The sequence below is a fragment of the Micromesistius poutassou genome (genome assembly GCF_964030765.1).
Source record: "Micromesistius poutassou genome assembly, chromosome: 4".
Lineage (NCBI taxonomy): Eukaryota > Metazoa > Chordata > Actinopteri > Gadiformes > Gadidae > Micromesistius > Micromesistius poutassou.
This window is the reverse complement of record NC_140274.1, coordinates 10,747,681-10,767,179: the sequence shown is the minus strand read 5'-3', so window position 1 is coordinate 10,767,179 and position 19,499 is coordinate 10,747,681. Positions and strand designations below refer to the sequence as shown.

Here is a 19,499-nt window from a genome sequence, read left to right as displayed (position 1 = left end):
CCTTCCTTATACAATCTGGGTTGGATTCGAGTCTGACGGATCTTTACTTTTCCGCGAGGTGCCTCAGAGCGCTTTGACTTGGAGGAGTTCAACGTTAAAACCCTGTACGACAAACTGGAGGACCAGAACCTGCACCTGGCTTCACAGTTGGCCCGCCACCGCAAAGACACACAGGAGTTCTACAGGAACATGTGCCAGCAGGCCGACAGCCTACAGGTGGTACACCTATTAATGAACCAATGTTACTCGAAAACACACTTTTTACATGCAATGTTCTTAAATTCTGTTTAAAACTGTCCATTAAAACACAGTTGAAATAGAGTGGTGGCTGTGTTGTCAATTCTGTTGCATTTTCCTTCCAGAATCTTTTAGAAAACATGGATGAAAAGAAATTAAGTCTTCTGAAGGAGCTGGGCCTTGACTCCATGAAGCGTAAGCTCTGTACCGATGCTGGGGAAGAGAGGGAAAAACAAGGTACGACACTAAGGCAATTAGGCTCTCAGAAGAGTATTCCATCCAATAAATCTGCATAGGCCAAGGCCAAGAAAAACAACCCGCAGACACATATTTTTTTATGCAAATGAGCTCATCAGCTTCTTTGTGCTTTTCATGCATTTGGGCACTATGGGAATCTGCATCCAGCCGATGCTTCTGTGGCCCTGCTGGGTGCTGTTCTGGGGTCTGTGGAAGCTCTCATAATGCGGCTGACGGGGGAAGGCTGGCAGAACCAGGATCTTCCCTCACCGCCCCACTGTCTCGACAACAATGAGTGTGAGGAGTATGGACAAAACAGTGAAGCACACGTGTGCGAGCCACAGGTAGGATGAAAGGATACCTAGGCAGCAGCTACAGCTACATTTGTATTCTTTATTTTAACACAATGTATTATAATTGTATGAAATCCTTTTGATATGAATTCCTCTTGCCAATTATATCCAACAGTCGTCCCCAATGAATTTGACCAAAATAGGAGGTCCTCATCAAGATTCAGGTAAGGCTTTTCTTTGTTTAAATGCAGATCATTATTCAGCTCATTGTAAGGAGGTACGAGTGGTTAACAAGACTATATAATAGATGTACCACATATTTTCCAGGCCATTCGCTGAGTGACCAGGACCTGTCTAAGCTAGTGGCCATTACTCCTCTGTCTAGAACTCTGCAGGAGATCCAGCAATCTCTACAGAATCTTACTTCAGCTGGCCCTGGTAAGAATTTGAAGAATATATGGACACATAATTCCTAAAAAAAATATGAAATGAGGTTGAACAAATGCAAAGACATTTAGAGGCCATTGCCATCATTTCATTAATTAATTGATTAGTGAATTAATTAATTGTCACATCATGAATAAAACATTCATGACACTGAACATGACACATGACACTGAAGTATCCATGCAAAGAATATTCAAACTGAATTAATATTCCCCTCTAGTGTATTATATTGTATTCTTATATTGTATTCTTCTTTTGTAGTTGTTAACAACCAGGCTGTTATTGAAGACCAACCCCTGCAGCCAATTCCGGTCGCCCTGGACAATCTTCCTCCACAGCACTCTGCCATTTTCCTGTTTGGTTGCCAAGTGATGCGGTTGCTGAGCAAATGCCCTTTGTTCCCACCTGTGCTTTTGTTGATCGCAAAGTCCATCCCTGTCTCCCCCTGGTCCACCCCTGGGGGTTTGCTGGCGCATTGCTCGGGGGACTTTCACTTCGACACAAGCAATCAGATACTCTACCTCTCAGAGGCCAAGCTTCAGCACGTGGGCCAGTTCATCAGCACCATCCTTCAGGCCATGGCCTACGTGGCATCAGGTGACTCAAGAAATAAGAGAGCACTAATAACATAACACACATTCTGTAATTAACTATGACAGCCCCCCCAAGCTTGTCTTCTTTCCATTGAAAAACGCTGACGTTTTCATTTCATTCTCCATGTGTTCCGACCAGGGTCTAGGCCGCAGGTCTTTATGCAAGCCCTTCATCAGGCGATATCAGCGCTGAGCCTTCAGCTCTTCAAAGTCTCCTTTAAGTTGGACCAGGTATGTTGTTTGAATATGTGATAAGAGTGGCACATCATCTCCATACCAATAGAGCTTATTAATCAGAATGCATCATGGGAGTCTTTGTCTTCAATATCATATTGATATTACGAGAAGAGAATTGTAGTAATGAAAAATAAAATGTTGATGCAATGTAAACATACTAGCAAATTAAAGCAAATTAAAAGTTTGTTTTTCCACGTCTCGTCTGAGAAATGCCGAGGCACTTTAAACACAACAATGCCTCCCCTAAAGGACAAATCATTTCATGATTAATTACTTAACAATGACAAAAAAAAGTATTATTGCCAACACAATAACCAACATTCCAAAGCTCCTACGCTACCAAAATGAAGGCGGTCATTGAGATGTTACATCACGATTACAAGCCCTGTGCACACACCCAGATGGTGTCGTTTCAGCCAGAAGACTCTGAGGCTCCACAGACGTCACAGCACGGCTCGTTACCCAACGACTTCCTCAATGTTAGCGTCCCCTACGAGGAGCACTTCAGTGATGTTCTCCTGGCTAGCAGGTTTGTTACATATCATCTTATACACAATACCGATCACTTCATTTGTTGTCAACAGAATCACTTCCATGCAATTACATTTGTTATTTTCTTTTCCAATGCCAAGACTTCAGAAATACAAGTTTTTCAAATTAGAGCAGCTAATCAGCGATCTGAAACATGGACCACGAACAGCTAAGCAGAGAAAAATGAGTAAGGTTATACGTTTATAGTGATTGAATAATTTAAATACATCACCGTCCGCATATAGTTTAGAAGATAGTAGAAGTTAATAAAACATCAACAACACAACAAGTATATTAGCACATAATAACAGTACAAAAGTACGTAACAAATTCTTATCTTACAGGTTTATCACCTGAAGGTACACCTGCTCAGGTAATTATCTCATGACTCATTTCCAGAGCTATTTAATCCTCCTCATTTTGTTGAGGGAGTGATATTCATGACATGTACTGATTCTACTTTGCCTTTTAACTGAACGACACTACAGGTCTCCTCCATAGAGGAGGAAATAGATCGCTTGAATGAATCCTTCCTACATCTGAGTCTCCAGATGCAGAAGAGAGGTCAGATGCACACTCAGCGTTGGGAGAGTCAGCATACTTCAACCGATCATGCTGCTGTAAGAGTGTGTGTGTGTGTGTGTGGGTGTTTTCATGCGCGAGCCTGGGTGTGTGTGTGAGTGTGCATGTGTGTTCTCAATTTTATAGTGAGTTATATTAAAGTAAAGTAAAGGGATTTCATACATTCTTATTACAATATTATCCATCAATGTGTTGAGCCATTAGAGCTTCATTTCCAACTTGAATCAGGGATCATTATCACATACCCCCTGCCCTTCTCCATTGTAGAGGCCAGCCGGCACAGAGCTGCCAGCCCTCAGTTGTAATGGAACAATCCTGGTGGAGCTCCAAAGAAGATACGTATCCCAGAAACTCGACGAGCTGCAAATCAAATTAGAGCAGAGCAGGCCGTGCCAGCGGCACGACAGCCCCTCACAAGATGGGCCCAAGAAGAGCCCAACAGCTACCGACAGCTACGACGCTCGGCAGGGACAGGGGGGACACATCGCCAGCCCAGAAAACCCCCAGAACCATGACGATGAGGGGGCTCTTTCTGAGTGCCGCTGGCAGGACACGGCTCCAACTGACCGCAGTCAGAGCCAACAATCGGTAGTCGCCAAGAGTGGACATGGTGGAAACGATTTATTAGAAGGGCATGTTTCCGACCAGAAGGCTTAAGCTTCCTGAAAGTTCTAGCAATGGTGATGATGCATGCATGGTTGACTGATGAATACCAGAGCCACCCGAGTGCAAAGACCCAGGGAAAAGTGGAGTTGAATTGTCAGATAGCAGAGGAGTGGCTGACAAGAGGTACAGATATTGATGACCTAATCACCCGGGGCTGGGTCTGAATGTAGATAAATAGCTGAGGTTTTAGTTATTGGTCATATTTTTCTTTCTTTTGTGCTACTCTACTTAACATACATAACTGAATAGATGACGTTGACAAACAACTGAGAATACTCAAGGTTTTTAGGTTCTTAAATCTGACAGGAAGGACGTATTATACTTTGCACAGGCTATAGAATAAGTGAGTGAGTGCAGATTTCATCATATCTGATCCAGGACAAAAATATTCTCTGCCTGGCATGAGATGTGTTACACAATCAGTCATCTTGTCCAAATAGTTTCCAAGTCAGGAGTTCTACAGGCCGTGGTGGTAGCAGCCCACTAGTTGCCACACTTGTATCAACACAATTGCCGCTGCTAACAAAATGAAGACAGATCATGAGATGTTTTCCTTTCTTGGCCTGTGTGACCCTTTCTTTCATTTTTTTCACTCAACTTTGTTCTGCCCGTCTTCCTCATGCACATGCCCATCCACAAACCGGATGGCTAACAGCACCAGAGGCTGAAGTACACATTAAACATTGTGAACCTGCTCCACTGTGTGCCCTCTTTCTCCATGCTGGAGGACAGTGCTCAGGGTCCCATAATAGAAAGTGAGTTTTTCTTCAGGGGACGATAGTCAGAGAGCCAATTCTGAAGGTCAGCCAGGCAACAAGGTCTTCAGCGACTATCAGTGTTAGGTTCGAGCTCCATGCCAAATCCTTTTGGCAGAGCGATACACACTGCTCTGCTTATCCAATGTTCCATTTTGAGTGTGGTGTACAATTGGAAAACATGTGTTAAGGTATGCCTGTGTATGTTCGGTGGGAGGAAAAACAGGGTTTTTGTCTGCGTTTCTCAAGACAGTCAAAGAGAGTGAGGGAAAAAAAGAGGACGGATAATGATAACAATGGCTACATATTATTTGATTCACCGGTTGGATTAGCTCTGTGGTACCCCTTAATCTTCCTACTGGCCGTCACATTTTTGTATAACACCATAAATGCTCTGCTCAATGTGTGTGTGTGTGTGTGTTTGTGTCTACATGTTGATATGCACATTATCTGTGCTCTAGTTGCGGTTATTTATAGAATGTATGTGTGTGTGTGTGTGTGTGTGTGTGTGTGTGAGTGAGCAAGAGAGAGAAGCCATATCATTTAATGCCCGTGTTTTTCTTGGCTAGTGCAATGGTTGGCAGCTGCTCCAGTAGCTACTGGGTGATTACAAACATGCCAGTTGTAGTTAACCTAGAAAAATCTTCTAGAAAAATCACTTTTTTATCCTCCACTGTGCTTGATTTTGATATTATTTAGCTTTATCACATTGATAAATAGTAATTGTCATTTTACATCATATAAAACTTAAAGTATAAATAGCAAATACTAACTACTGTGGTAGCTACCAGAATGGCAACTGGCTAGGAAGATACATCGGAGCACTAAGCCTGTGTTTTGGTTCCGAGAAAGCCACTAACACTTTTTAAATTTAGCATGTTCCATTCCATCAGCTGTAATCATGTTCTTGTAATCTTCAAATCCCTCAAAATCCCTCAAAGTCTGTACTCTCTATCTCCCTTACAGACCCTTAACACGCACACACACACACACACACACACACACACACATAGATCAGATCCTCTCTCTGATTTCCCTAATGTCTGCTTGTTTTCACACACATTTACACATTCACCAACACACTTGTGTACATTCTGCCTTTCAGGGGAGGCCCGCCTCCGACTCGGGAAGAAACTGAAGTAGGGCATGACACAAAATTTGACAAATTGGCTAAGAGGAAACACTGGGGTTGTGGCCTCTGGTCATCTTTCTGAATCAGTAGGCTGTGAAGGAGGCTGAACTGGCTGCAACCCTCGACGCCATGCTGGACACGTTGCCATGGTTTCCTTGTCCGGCGGTTGCTGTCTCAGCCGGCCTGCCATAGTTAGTCTGTGTCTGCGAGTCATTGCCTGCCTGCTGCCGGACCCCCGGCCCCAGTCATAACCCCTTTCCTCCAAACTGGGTTTTCAAAAACATTGCACTGCCTCACCATCAAACACTTCAAACACTTCAAGTACTTCAGTTGTTCGGTGAACAAGTCTTTCTCTGGGTTTTTAAGTGACCAGATTTCTGAATGGGGCCATTTGTAGTTTGGTGGTCCATACATCAACAAAATTTATTTATATATATATTTATTTTTAGTTATTATTTCCAAAATTACACACACGTTTTACCTATTCTTATCATGGTAAATAATAGTACTGAAGTCATATATCGAGCAGTAAATGGCCGATGATTAACTATGATGTGTTTTAACCTTTGATAAACTTTGCCAAAAACAAGCCAAAGTACTTTTCCTTTGGAATCGTCCTATATTGTATTGATAGCCTATTGTTTATGATTGGTCCGCCCGCTCATGGGATAGGCCAATAGATAGACCCTGTGTAGCAAGGTCACATCACAGCTAGACAGATAGACACAATAGATACAATCTTAGAATCACAGATAGAAACAATACTAATTACCAACTGTCTCCAATAAATATTAATGAGCAACCTAGAACCACAATTTAAAACTCTTAACATACTTTTTTTACCTTGTTTTTCTTAAAACAGGGACTATTCCAGGGACAGCTCCGGCTGGGGACATTTTTATGTTGCCTTATATGGTTGTTGTGACTGCGGATCAAAGAGCATTTACCAATACGATGTTGTGTCTTACATTATAAATGTACAGTACAGCCACACATTTTAAAAGGCGTAATCCATAATGGAATGAGTAAATCCTTGACTCTGCCTATCCTTCTAAGCCTTTCATTCCTCCATACATTGACCCCTAGATTACACACATTGATGTCACAGCAGGATTATTCTAGCTCTTAAAGACTCTAGTCCCAGCAGCTGCATTGCAGGTTCACCTCATTCCACCTTATCGCAAACACAGGGTTGACCAATGGGTGACATGAACAAGACTGGCTTAATTTTAAGAATTCTTTGCTTGAGCTGAACATAAAAAGTACAAAAATAAGTACAAAATAAATAATAAAAGATATGGCAACAGCAGGGGTTCCAAAGGATATCTAACAAGCAGCTCACAGAGACGGGGAAGTGTAATACAAACATCCCCAAGGAAAGTTAAAAGATATTTGCACAAATTACCAGAATCTAATAAAACATATGTTCTAGGAAATTTTTTCTGCATAGCTTTCATGTTACTATCAGTCATTCCAGAAGCATTTGCATTTAGTCTTCTGAATTAACTTTAAAAAAAAAAAATATATATATATATATATATATATATATACTCTCTTCTTTTAAGTTTCTCTTTTGTCTGACAATATTTAATATCATACCTCTCTGCAAAACCAACATCAAACACGCAGACTGTGATGTAAAAAAGCACTCCCCTCTTCTGACCCGTCCAGCCTCTGTATGTGGGTGACAGGCACCCCTCTTCTGACCCGTCCAGCCTCTGTATGTGGGTGTGACACAGTGACAGGCACCCCTCTTCTGACCCGTCCAGCCTCTGTATGTGGGTGACAGGCACCCCTCTTCTGACCCGTCCAGCCTCTGTATGTGTGTGACAGGCACCCCTCTTCTGACCCGTGCAGCCTCTGTATGTGTGTGACAGGCACCCCTCTTCTGACCCGTGCAGCCTCTGTATGTGTGTGACAGGCACCCCTCTTCTGACCCGTCCAGCCTCTGTATGTGTGTGACAGGCACCCCTCTTCTGACCCGTCCAGCCTCTGTATGTGTGTGACGGGCACCCCTCTTCTGACCCGTCCAGCCTCTGTATGTGTGTGACAGGCACCCCTCTTCTGACCCGTCCAGCCTCTGTATGTGTGTGACAGGCACCCCTCTTCTGACCCGTCCAGCCTCTGTATGTGTGTGACAGGCACCCCTCTTCTGACCCGTGCAGCCTCTGTATGTGTGTGACAGGCACCCCTCTTCTGACCCGTGCAGCCTCTGTATGTGGGTGTGACACAGTGACAGGCACCCCTCTTCTGACCCGTGCAGCCTCTGTATGTGGGTGTGACACAGTGACAGGCACCCCTCTTCTGACCCGTCCAGCCTCTGTATGTGTGTGACAGGCACCCCTCTTCTGACCCGTCCAGCCTCCTTATGTGAGTGTGATGGGCACAGGAGTGACACTAATAGCTGGGCTTATATAATGGCAGCGACACTGTGTGAATAAGGGTACGTCGCTATTGTGTTTCAGTGTTATGGGCAACTCGCCTCATGTAATACACCAAAACAAGTTGAATAGGCCAAAGGCCTAATAGGACAAATCAAATCAATAGACCCTACAGCAACACTAGGAGTTTGAAATCGTTTTTGTTTTACTCCTTTTCAGAGGTTAGTTTAAAAGTGACTTTCTGTGTTTCTGTTTTTCTGCAGTAATTCATCCTAAAGGCGAGGAACCTTGACAGAAAAGACAGCATAAGTCCTTAGCTTATATACAGACAAATAACTAACGGCTGCTGGTGGTGTATATTAGCCAAAAATAGACAGGAATTTGACATATGATAGGCCATACTTAGGACTGTTATCTTCTGAACCCAGATAATACATCATAGCTTCAATAGCTTATGTTACAGCAAAAAGTTACTATCAGTAGGACGATGCGTGGTGCATGTATTCTGACAGCCATGTGATGTCAAATGAAATCAATGTTTCTGTCATCAACATTGGCTCAGCTCTCTTTTATATGCATGCTATGTTGTTCCCATCGGGTTTATCACGTAAGCCCTATAGGGGATAACATGCGCGTTTTTTGCCTAACGCCTTGCTGAACGCCTAAAAAAACCGCATTAAGCCTCAAGCGCTCCGCGGGCTCTGATCACCACGATGACGTGACAATGAAAGCTCTTCATGAATAAAGTGAAGCATCATAGGAATGTTTGGTCGATACTCCCTACTAGAAAAAAGCCACTTAGGAAAAGTAATAGCCTACTTTTAGCTGTGTCGAACCAAACTCCGTGAACTTCTTCTCAATCATTCGCTGGTGAGTTTCATTAGTAATAGGCTGTGATTTTCCTTATTTTATTTTTTTATGTGACAATCGAATAATCACGATCGTCAAATATCGTAAAAACGCACACGACATGAAGAAGAATAAAAGATCGATGTGAAGAGTGATGTGCGTGGCGCCACGCTCGAGCCTGCTCCAGCGTGGGAGTCACGCATGCGCATCGGCGCCTACGTGTTGCCACACTAATGTGACAGCTCACTGTGAAAACAAAGGCAGCGGGCTGCGGCTTGATAACGTCATTACTAGTCTGTATCTGATATGTTCAAGAAAAAAAAAAAGAATCTATGATGTCCGAGTGATATTCCTTTGTTAGGTAGTAAACCGTTTGGCCTGTTTCTCTCTGTCGTGTCGGAGCAACGTTACAAAAACGCGCTAACGCAAGTGGATTTCCGGACTCTACAGGTCTCTTGTTTTGTTGAATCGTTGTTCTTGAGATGTGATGTAGGTTGTCTGGATCAGAGGACAGCTCCTCTGCGCCCCTTTATCTTTTGGCTTTTGATATAGAGAGCATTTTCAGCGCTGATACAACAATTTCGTGCCGTCCGGAATGTAGAAGCGTTGATAAGTTGGTGAATAATGTCCTAGAAGAGCAATGTTTTGTACATTGTTATAGATGGACAGCCCTCAAAGGCTTACCGAAATTCTGCTTCCCAGAGTTGTTTTTGTTACTGGGATACAGAGACGTTGGCATTTGAACCTGGCTCTCCTTTGGACTTCAGACTGGTGATTTTAAGTCATCGGCAGTCGGATTTGTAACGGATGGGAACTGGCCTTGGTCCTGAAGATATTGCTTCTTATTTACTCGGACCATCCGCCGCCATGACCTGAGATCACTTCCTGGAGAACCACAGAAGGGATCCCGCAGGAATCAGAAGTTAAAGACACTAATCATAATTAGTTCCCTCAAAGTGTTCACTATGATAGGCCCTCTCAGCGGTCGACTGCATACGCTGTTACTTGTAATGTGTGTGGGTAAGTAGGCTACAAGTGATTTATGTGAAATGATTAATATTTTTTCTTTTTCTAGGTCATTTATTTCCCTATATATTCTAGACCTAAATCCCAAGGTCAGAGTGAATGTATGTCCCACTGCATCATCAACTAGGTTTCCCTGTTCCCTCTCCTTGAGACCTTGACATGACACTTGTTTTAAACTACTCCTAGCTAAAAACATTCCCCACGAATACAAACACAAAACAACAATAGTAGCATGTCCTCTCAAACAATGGACCCATCTTCAGTCTATCAGTGAGTAGCAGCAGGCTAACCCCACTTCCCCTTGCCCACTCACATGCACACATGTTATATCTGGTTCAGAGAGCCTGTGTAGAAAGGCATGTGGATGTAATTGGTGTCAGGACAGTCTGCCCAGGGGGCTAGGGGTTACATAAGAGCACAGGATTCAGCACTGGAACACTCACACACAGGCATCCATGTCAAGCCCACCCCCACATACTGGAACAAAGCAGTAGCTTGTATTTGAATCTACGTTACCAAATCTATTTATATTTTGTTTACTGTTTATATTTTACATATTTGACCTTTTACCAGCCCATCAAAGATTCTATGATTATTCATTTAACCAAACATACAATAACAGTTCAATAAAAAAAAAGAAAGTAACATACACATAAATGTACGTTTGTATGTTTACAAATAGAAGTCATACACTGTTGGCCTCAATGGGAACAACAACTACAATAACCATAGAATAAAATCTTCAAGGCTGTGTGTTTTTATTGGTTTTTAAACAATGATGGTTCTTAAAATAGCCTGCATATAATTGCAAAGACGTTATCTCAGAAGTTTGGTATGAATATGAATTATTTAAAACAAAATCAATCACCACCCTAACCACCTTTTAATTGAAACACTATTCCAGCATATACAAACACATATTTGTATATGGACATTGTAGGCATATATCTTAATGTACAATCCCAATATAACTTTCTCCAGGAGATTTTACTCCTATGGTGGGCCGAGATTAGGGTGTCTGATTTCCCAGACAGGAGGAACTGGGTTCGATCACCCATTTCTGCAGCCTACCTGTACGCAAGAATTCCTAATGCATACCTGCTCATTAATGACATGTATCTGCATTCACTGTATGTGTCTTTGGATAGAAGACACATTGGTTGGATTCACCTGTGATACCCCCATACACAATGACCACTTACCCCATGCTGTGTTCCAGCGACCAATCAAAGCTTCCCTCTCCTCTCTGATCTTCCCAGACCTTCCAGTATAGATCTATCTGGATAATGTGGCCCATATTTCCCCTTGCTGTCTCTCTGTGTGTCTCAGTGCGTTTGGGCCATGCGGTGTGCGTGGACATCCCCTCAGAGACGGAGGCTGTGGTGGGCAGGGCCATGAAGCTCACCTGCATCGCCTGCATGACCAGAGAGGAGGTCAAGTCGTTGACACGCGTGGACTGGTTCTACCTCACCAACAATGACACCCTGCTCATCCCCGTAGGCCTGCACCGCCGCTCCTTCCTTGCGCCTTCCCTGATGCAGACAGATTGATCTAGGACTGGATTTTAAAGTCATTATCATTTAAATCTAGCTTTTTCCCTGCAGCCATCACTTTTGCTTCATATCTGATTTTCTTACACTTTACCCACATACCAAAATTTATTTAAAGATTAAACTTTTTTTTTTTTCTTTTACACTTTTTCAAAGCTGAACATTGCGATATATGCAGGGGAAAAAGTTAAAAATACTATTGAATAAGTGATGGATGGAGTGACAAAGTAACAGAGTGTTGTTTTAAATAAGTGAATTTGTAAATATATATATAATTGTAATAATATTCCAAGATATTATTAAGTGTTAGAAACTTAATTCGTAAATTCGTAATGCATTGCATTCGTAATGCATCTTATTTACATCTTTCATTGGAACTAAGCTTCCCCTCTCAAACAGATCTTCCAGTATAGGAATGGGCACCCAAAGGAGGTGGAGGGCCCCTGGGAGAAACGTCTCTTGTGGAACGGGAGTGTGGACCTTCAGGACCTCTCCATTTGGATCCTAAACGTCTCCCTTAATGACAGCGGTACCTACCGCTGCGACGTGTTTCGTCAGTTTAAGTTTGACTACTTCACCCCCTCGGTCAACATGACCAAGGTAATCCAGTTGAAGGTGTATCCAACAGGTGAGGCCAGTGTTTACTTTTGACTTTTTGTTATCTCTGAGTTCCCTCCAACGTGCCTGATAGTACATTCATTCCTCAGCGATAATCTGTAGGCTCAACCAAATAGCTCACTTTGGAGGATAGATGTTGAGTTAAGGCTTGAAAGATATTCTCCACATGGACCCATAGCTTAACATTTTGTCTTCTCAAGCACTTTACAAATTCACCTTCTTGGTTGCAGTAAGAAGATGAATATGTAGTTCTTCTTGTAGTTATTTTTCTTAAAAGTTATCAACATTATTTCCATCACTTAATACAGTACTAAAAAAACACATTCATTTTTACTGGATTAGTGCCATTAGTCCTAATTAATTAAGCAAGTCATTATGCAAATTAAATCCTGCAAAGAATTTGGGTCACTATGATAGATGACGTCCTTTGTACTGAGAATTGTTGGCATGGCATATTTTCAGTTATCCTTTGAAATGTGATCATGATAGTGCTACAAATCCTTTTGGGGAACTTTGGTTGTGTTTATTTATTAAATTTGTTGGTGAAATCGCTGTTATGCAGTGTTTCACTTGTGTGATGATAACATTTACCTGAATGTGTTAGCCTCAATGAGAACATGCAAAGTGATTGTACGCTTTATTATAATTATTATAATTTTTTGTGACCTGCTCCCTCATCCAATAATAGACTTGTGTGAAAAACCGTCCGTCACTAACACCACCAATATCCTTCTGTCCCCTTTTTTGTTATGAGTGTACCCAAGGAATAATTGCTTTGTTTTGTCTGTCTATCGTTTGTCAAAGCTTTCACCTATTGTCAGTGAAGGGGTTAATTCAAACCACCTGCTTTGCTATCTTTTATAAGGGGTAATGTATTCTGTGTTCCCGAATGCTTGGCTTGCTGAATGTGTTGTTTTTCACCTTGTTCAAATACATAAAATATACATTAAATACATTAAAAAATACATAAAACATGTATATTTGACATATGTACAGATCCCTCATGTCTTTTATATTCTCTATCTGTGTGCACCTAGTGTGGTTAAATGTTGGATGGAGACATCCACTGGTTGAGTTGTACCTGAAAAAGTAGTGCAAAGCACTGGATTTTATAATAATCAAATTGTATTGTTGTTTACGATAAACTAATTTGTATTTGCATACCACACACACACACACACACACACACACACACACAAACACAAACACAAACACACACAGACACACACCATCTTCCTGCATCTTTGTAGTGTAGTGGGGCCAGATTTCAAAAAGCCATAGGCCAGTATGCATAATATGTAAGTATCAGGTTACAGCAATGACGTCTTTGCTCATTGAAACAACATTGATTGGGTCATGGTTTTATGGCCACTCCGTTCTAGGAATGGATCGGGTTACACACCAATAGTCTCTTTTGAAGTCATTGTTAAAACACATTACATATTTGTAATGGGTCCGACGGCTTATTTGGGGTTTGGCACCCGTTCATTGTCACAATGGTTTTCATTTGATTATTTGGCAATGGTATTATTGGTGTCTTCACATTGGATATTAATCTCCCTCATGGCTCTCTCTAAATTAGCAATGTTATACCATGGAGCTGATAATTGAAACCGAATGCAAACCACTGTGACAAGTGCATAACCATCTTTTAATCTGATTTTAGCCAAACCATACGTTTAGAGAAACAGTAGGAGCACACCATGTAGTCATTCTGTACTGTAAATAACATTGGCTTGCACATCATTGTCACAAAATAAAGCTTGCATCAAAGAGCATGTTTTACTTCTGGATACCACATGACAGTACATGCTTGGCTAACAGTTAGTGGACACTGTAAGGACGGCATTCAGAGTTAACAGGGTCATACTAGACAGGTCACCTTACCAGGGTTTAGAAATTAGCAATTCTGCCCAGCATTTTAAGAACCATCTGGACCTTTGCTAATAAGCACCACCCAAAGGTATCACTAATGAGTGTTTCAGCATCAGTAGATCTAAATATAACCTGGCATGGATTTTCACTGTACGGGCACTTGTCGACTCTCTGTCTCATTAAGCAACTTGAACACAGGACTGTTGCATGTACTCAGTAGAAGAACAGCCACTGTTTGTACAATTAAACTGCGATTCAGTCGCTGTTCATCATAACTAGCAGCCCTCTCACCCTGTCTACAGTCTGCAGGGCAACAGCCATGAAACTATTTGAACCGTATGGCTCCACACCATCACACATAAATCCCAGCAGACGCATCCATGTATGATCAACAGCAATGATCCTTAAGATGAGGTGAAGGAAGACTCTCGTAGCTCACACTGTGTTGTGCTGTATGTGTGTGTGTGCGTGCGTGGGTGCATGTGTGTGTGTTGCTCTGCAGCCAAAATCGACCCTGCGTCGCTGTACTCAGAGGTCATGATGTACGTGCTGCTGGTGTGCCTCACCCTGTGGCTCCTGGTGGAGATGGTCTACTGTTACAGGAAGATCTCCAGGGCCGACGACCAGACCCAGGACCCGGCGTGAGTTCACATCCCAGACATAAGGCACCTACCAGGAAGGGCATCTACGGGCAGACATGCAGCCTCACAGACAGGCAGACATACGGCCTCACAGACAGGCAGACATACAGCCTCACAGACAGGCAGACATACAGCCTCACAGACAGGCAGACACTGGCAGACATACAGCCACACAGACAGGCAGACATACAGCCACACAGACAGGCAGACATACAGCCACACAGACAGGCAGACACAGGCAGACATACAGCCTCACAGACAGGCAGACACAGGCAGACATACAGCCACACAGACAGGCAGACATACAGCCACACAGACAGGCAGACATACAGCCACACAGACAGGCAGACACAGGCAGACATACAGCCTCACAGACAGGCAGACACAGGCAGACATACGGCCACACAGACAGGCAGACATACAGCCACACAGACAGGCAGACATACAGCCACACAGACAGGCAGACACAGGCAGACATACAGCCACACAGACAGGCAGACACAGGCAGACATACGGCCTCACAGACAGGAAGACACAGGCAGATAAAGACAAGCACACACATGCAAACCTGTGCAAACCTGTGCACACACGCATCCAAACACACACACACACACACACACACACACACACACACACACACACACACACACAGACACGCACACACACACACACACACACACACACACACACACACACACACACACACACAGAGCAAACTGCATGCTATCCTGTATATTTTGCTATGTCAGCCAAGGGCACTGACATGTCACAGCTGTGTTGCTGTGTTGCTGTATTCTCCTATTGACCTTGATCAAGCTCACTGAAGGATCATTGCAGACACGCAGAGCTAAACATGTGAGGGGGGTAGCGGTGAAAAACCTTGAAAACATGTTGAGGCAGCGAGAGTGTGTATTTGTGAGTGTTTGTGAGAGGGTAAGAAGGAAATGTAGAGTAAGAAAGGGTAGAAAAAAAGAGGAGAGAGGGAGAGAGAAAAATAGGGCAAGACAGAGAGTGAGTGAGACATAGGGAGACAGAGAGAGGGCGGGAGGGAGGGAGTGAGGGAGACAGAGAATGAGAGCGAGAGAGGGAGAGTTATCCAGTGCCACACTAATCTGTCTTTTGGAAGGCCACCTGGCAGGTGTGGGTAAATCTGAGCACTGCTGACTCCCATTCCCATTCCAATTCTAAACAGCTTTTTTTTCCCACATCCCTGCCAGATCTGCAACTCGTTCATAAACAGAGTTTTTTGCATCACCTTTGATTGACCAACAAAGACCAGAGTGCACCTGTGTGGTCAGGTCTCTGTCGGCTGCCCAAACCGCTGACTTGGCCACCAGACAGGCAATTTATGACCCTGACAACAGCAGTCTGTATAATTTAGAGCATATAAGTGCTAATAAGTGGTTCACTGGAAATACAGCCACTGAGTGACTGACATGCTTCTAATATAATGCAGAACACATACACGCTGATGAGTGGGGTACAGCTGTGTGTGGCACCGGAGCATAAAGTCGTTATAGCGTGATGTGGTGAAAGCATTAGCCGTTCTTCGTCACAATTTACTAAACGTACTCTTCAGGCACAGGTGACAGGAATAATCAGAGGAAAATCGGATATGCTTTGCTCTCTGTCAAAATAAAAATGCAGTACAGTAATGCGGTTCAGTCATGCACGTTAAGTTCAGTAAAGTTCAGTCATGCAAATCAACATTTGAGTTGAGCGTTGAAGGCATTTTATTGCAAGGCATAGCGGTCTGCAGGGGTTGCCAAGTTGTGACGCCTGCTCTGGCGTGGTGATTGAGGGAATACTAGAGGCTATCTGACAGCCCAACAGCTGATGTGTGCAGGTCTTCAGCGATCTTCCTGGACTAACTCCATAGAAACCTAATGAACAACATGGCAGATGTTCTTCAATGCAAGTGAATAGGCACAAATATTGTATCCATCGGCAGTTTCTAGGCATTTGGTGCAGTAAGAATTGTAAATGAGGTCACACACCAGGGCTCTCGCCTTTTTTCAATGATGGCTCAGCTCCATCTGTGACAACATTTACAATCTACAAATGCAGATGTAAAACCAATGCTTTCCACACAGCCACCAACTTACTAGTTGCACTGCCCCAACTGTTGGTTTCTCCCTCCTATTGGAACCCAATGGCTATCAAGACATGAAAATCAATTTCCTGCCTTGTTATATATGCTATGTCCTGTTTATTATGCACCACTACACGGTGCTCCTCCTATGGGGCCCATGCCACATGTCAAGTCATCCAGGGTCAAAGCAAGGAACACCACTTTACAATTCAACCATTAGGGACCGATTCATGTTTGTTCCTGATCCATCCTTCCTCCATCAGACTAGACTTCCTTTGCTGACTCCCACTGGGAGCCAATGGTTGGAAATCACTTGGACTTATGCTGCTTATTGCTGCACCAATCTGGCAACAGATCTTTGATCTATATGGAACAGCAGTTGAGTCAGTTGGAAGTATGAAAAATATGCAGCGACAGTCCAATTACAGGAGTCCGCCCTGATTCACATTTGAGAGTGGGCTAGAATGACAGTACAAAGATAATGCTGTGCTGCTCTGTGATTATTAATAGTGATGGGTTTTCTATGCTATGGCTGGAGTACACTTTAGAAGAATGCGTGATTAAGTGCACCCACTCAGCGCAGAGCAGAGTGGAGCACTTCACAGTGAATGCAGACGTAGTTCAAAGTTCAGTGGTTATGCTTTGTGCATTTATTGTGATAAGTTCATCGCTCAACACTGCCGTTATGTAACTAAGAGAAATTTACAAATACACTGTTCATGTTACCGACAATGACCATTTCGTTGTCAGCATTCCAATTGTAACATTTATGTCACATTTACTAAATAAGCCCAGTTGAGTTTTAATTTCTAGAAATGCCTTTGTTTTTTTCTGCAGGACAAACTACCTAGCCATACCTTCTGAGCAAAAAGACAATCCAGCTGAGCCGGTTACGGATGTTACCGAATAAGTGTTTGCCTTGCAATCACTGACACGGTACTTTACAAGAGACTCAAATTGATCAGCGACCAAACAAATTAAACCCTTAATTTCAACTCATCCTTTGCATATTTCCACAAGTGAAGGTTGTATCAGTAAAAGCAATGTCTTCAAACCACACAGAACACATGATGACCGTAGGATACTTAGGTGTTTTTGAGTGCTATTGTTGAAGGAGTGCCAGAGTCTTCATTGTTACACATCCACAATAGCTGTCGTTATATTTTGCTTCTTAAAATCCAGCCATCTGGTTTTGACAGTTGGTTTTGGCAGTAAAACAGCATGCATTTAGCTGTGTATATATAAGACATATTTTAATTGTTTACCAGCACCCAGTATTTTGGAAGAGCATACTGTTACAACCTTTAAGACTTAAACACATTGTATGTACTTGTTGCTACGTTCTTTCAACATTCCTATTATTTACCAACTACACAAACTTACATTCCGGCCATTTTCACCGCATATACTTACTGTGTTCATAGTTTGCTGTTCTACTGTGTGTATAATACCAATATTGTCCTGATCCCATTTAGATTATGGAAATGTATGTTTATGAGTGTGTGAGCTACTTTAAGTTTAGGGTCATGCGTGTCATGAGAAGGTACATTATTGTTTTTCATTTTAATGAGGATTCTTTGTTTTCGTTAAACGGGAACGATTTGTTTGAATGTGAACATGTTTACATTGTGCTCTCTTTTCCAGGTACTGACCGATACGAAGGCCACTTCAACGTTGCAGGGGCAGCAGCACAGTTATGTACACATACGTTGTTCTCTGAATTCAATGAAAACACTGGTCAGCTCTACAGTGTGTGCTCCCGGTACGGTCAGATACGTGGTCACTCGGAGTGAAATTGGAGAGAAATGTTCAGCCTCTTAAGTCCCGTACTCTCCTCCGCTCCCTCTATACTCTGCTATATTGCTTGCATTGTGCAATGGTCAAGGGGATGCAAACAGATTTTAAAAACAGAATACCTGACAGTTTGTTTGTTCTGTCCGTGTGATTCATACTCTTTTGATAGAGGATGTTGAGATGGTAGTCCGAAGGCAGTTTCTACCGTGATATAGTCTCTTCTTTCTACTTTTTATTTTTTACAAAAAAAAAAGGACTGCATTGCTTTGTATGCTGTATGGATGTGTATCTTGTGTCGTAGTAAAATACTACTAATAGTACTTTTAGTACTGGATAATACTGTGTAAGTTCACAATAGTTCCTTTACCGTGTCCATCTGAAATCTGAACTTGTTCCCGGTTGCCCTCACCTCTAACCTCCACTGTAGCTTGTGTTCTCCAACAGCTACAATAGCAGTGATCCACATGTGCCTGAATCTATAGTTAAAATACTGTAGAAAATAATGTGTTTCATATATTTGGTGCAATGATATCATTCTGCATTATGTGTGTTATGCATTGTTATGTCCTGTTTGAGAGAACTGCTTGTAATGGATTAAATGTATTGCATTGCACAACCAGTTTAGGCTCAAGGTCTTTTCCACCACATACCAGCCAACATCATCTCCTTGGGAAAGTTATCGTTCTGGACAGATCTTAAACTCATGCCTAGCCACGCATGTACGGAATATAAGTAATATCAAGTAAACAGCGCTTCTCATTTTATCCAGATATAAAATGAGAAGAAAACCCAGGTATCCAGATATTTAGTGGTAAACACAATATCTACTATAAACGGCAATTGTTAAACCTCAGCCTGCTTCTCTTTCATAACTCTGTGCCCCATTTAGGATTCAGTAGTATTAACAGCACGATGGTGGAGCTGAGGCAGCTGTGTGCACCAGCTGTATTATAGTTAAACATT

At 42.6% G+C, this 19,499-nt stretch overlaps 2 protein-coding genes across 2 annotated transcripts in view; both read left to right on the top strand.

The window, feature by feature from the left end:
* LOC311341508 (uncharacterized protein) overlaps positions 1–5,721 on the top strand; it is a gene marked incomplete at both ends in the record, with an annotated part of 63,615 nt that extends 57,894 nt beyond the window's left edge. Inside the window, 12 exons of the mRNA XM_084466341.1 lie at positions 68–216; positions 363–474; positions 643–818; positions 943–991; positions 1,095–1,205; positions 1,476–1,811; positions 1,947–2,038; positions 2,446–2,523; positions 3,064–3,195; positions 3,425–3,745; positions 4,479–4,578; positions 5,684–5,721. Of these exons, the coding sequence (XP_084322467.1) occupies positions 68–216; positions 363–474; positions 643–818; positions 943–991; positions 1,095–1,205; positions 1,476–1,811; positions 1,947–2,038; positions 2,446–2,523; positions 3,064–3,195; positions 3,425–3,745; positions 4,479–4,578; positions 5,684–5,721 (1,694 nt within the window). The remainder of the gene's footprint in view (positions 1–67; positions 217–362; positions 475–642; positions 819–942; positions 992–1,094; positions 1,206–1,475; positions 1,812–1,946; positions 2,039–2,445; positions 2,524–3,063; positions 3,196–3,424; positions 3,746–4,478; positions 4,579–5,683) is intronic.
* Positions 5,722–9,905: 4,184 nt separating this feature from the next.
* Positions 9,906–18,437, top strand: scn3b (sodium channel, voltage-gated, type III, beta; the record flags this gene model as incomplete). The annotated part of the gene is made up of 6 exons (XM_084466732.1): positions 9,906–9,960; positions 11,296–11,462; positions 11,916–12,144; positions 14,512–14,650; positions 17,580–17,678; positions 18,387–18,437. 5 exons carry the CDS (start codon positions 9,906–9,908, stop codon positions 17,650–17,652), a joined length of 663 nt encoding a protein of 220 aa, XP_084322858.1. The 3' UTR covers positions 17,653–17,678; positions 18,387–18,437.
* Between the last annotated feature and the right edge of the window lie 1,062 nt (positions 18,438–19,499).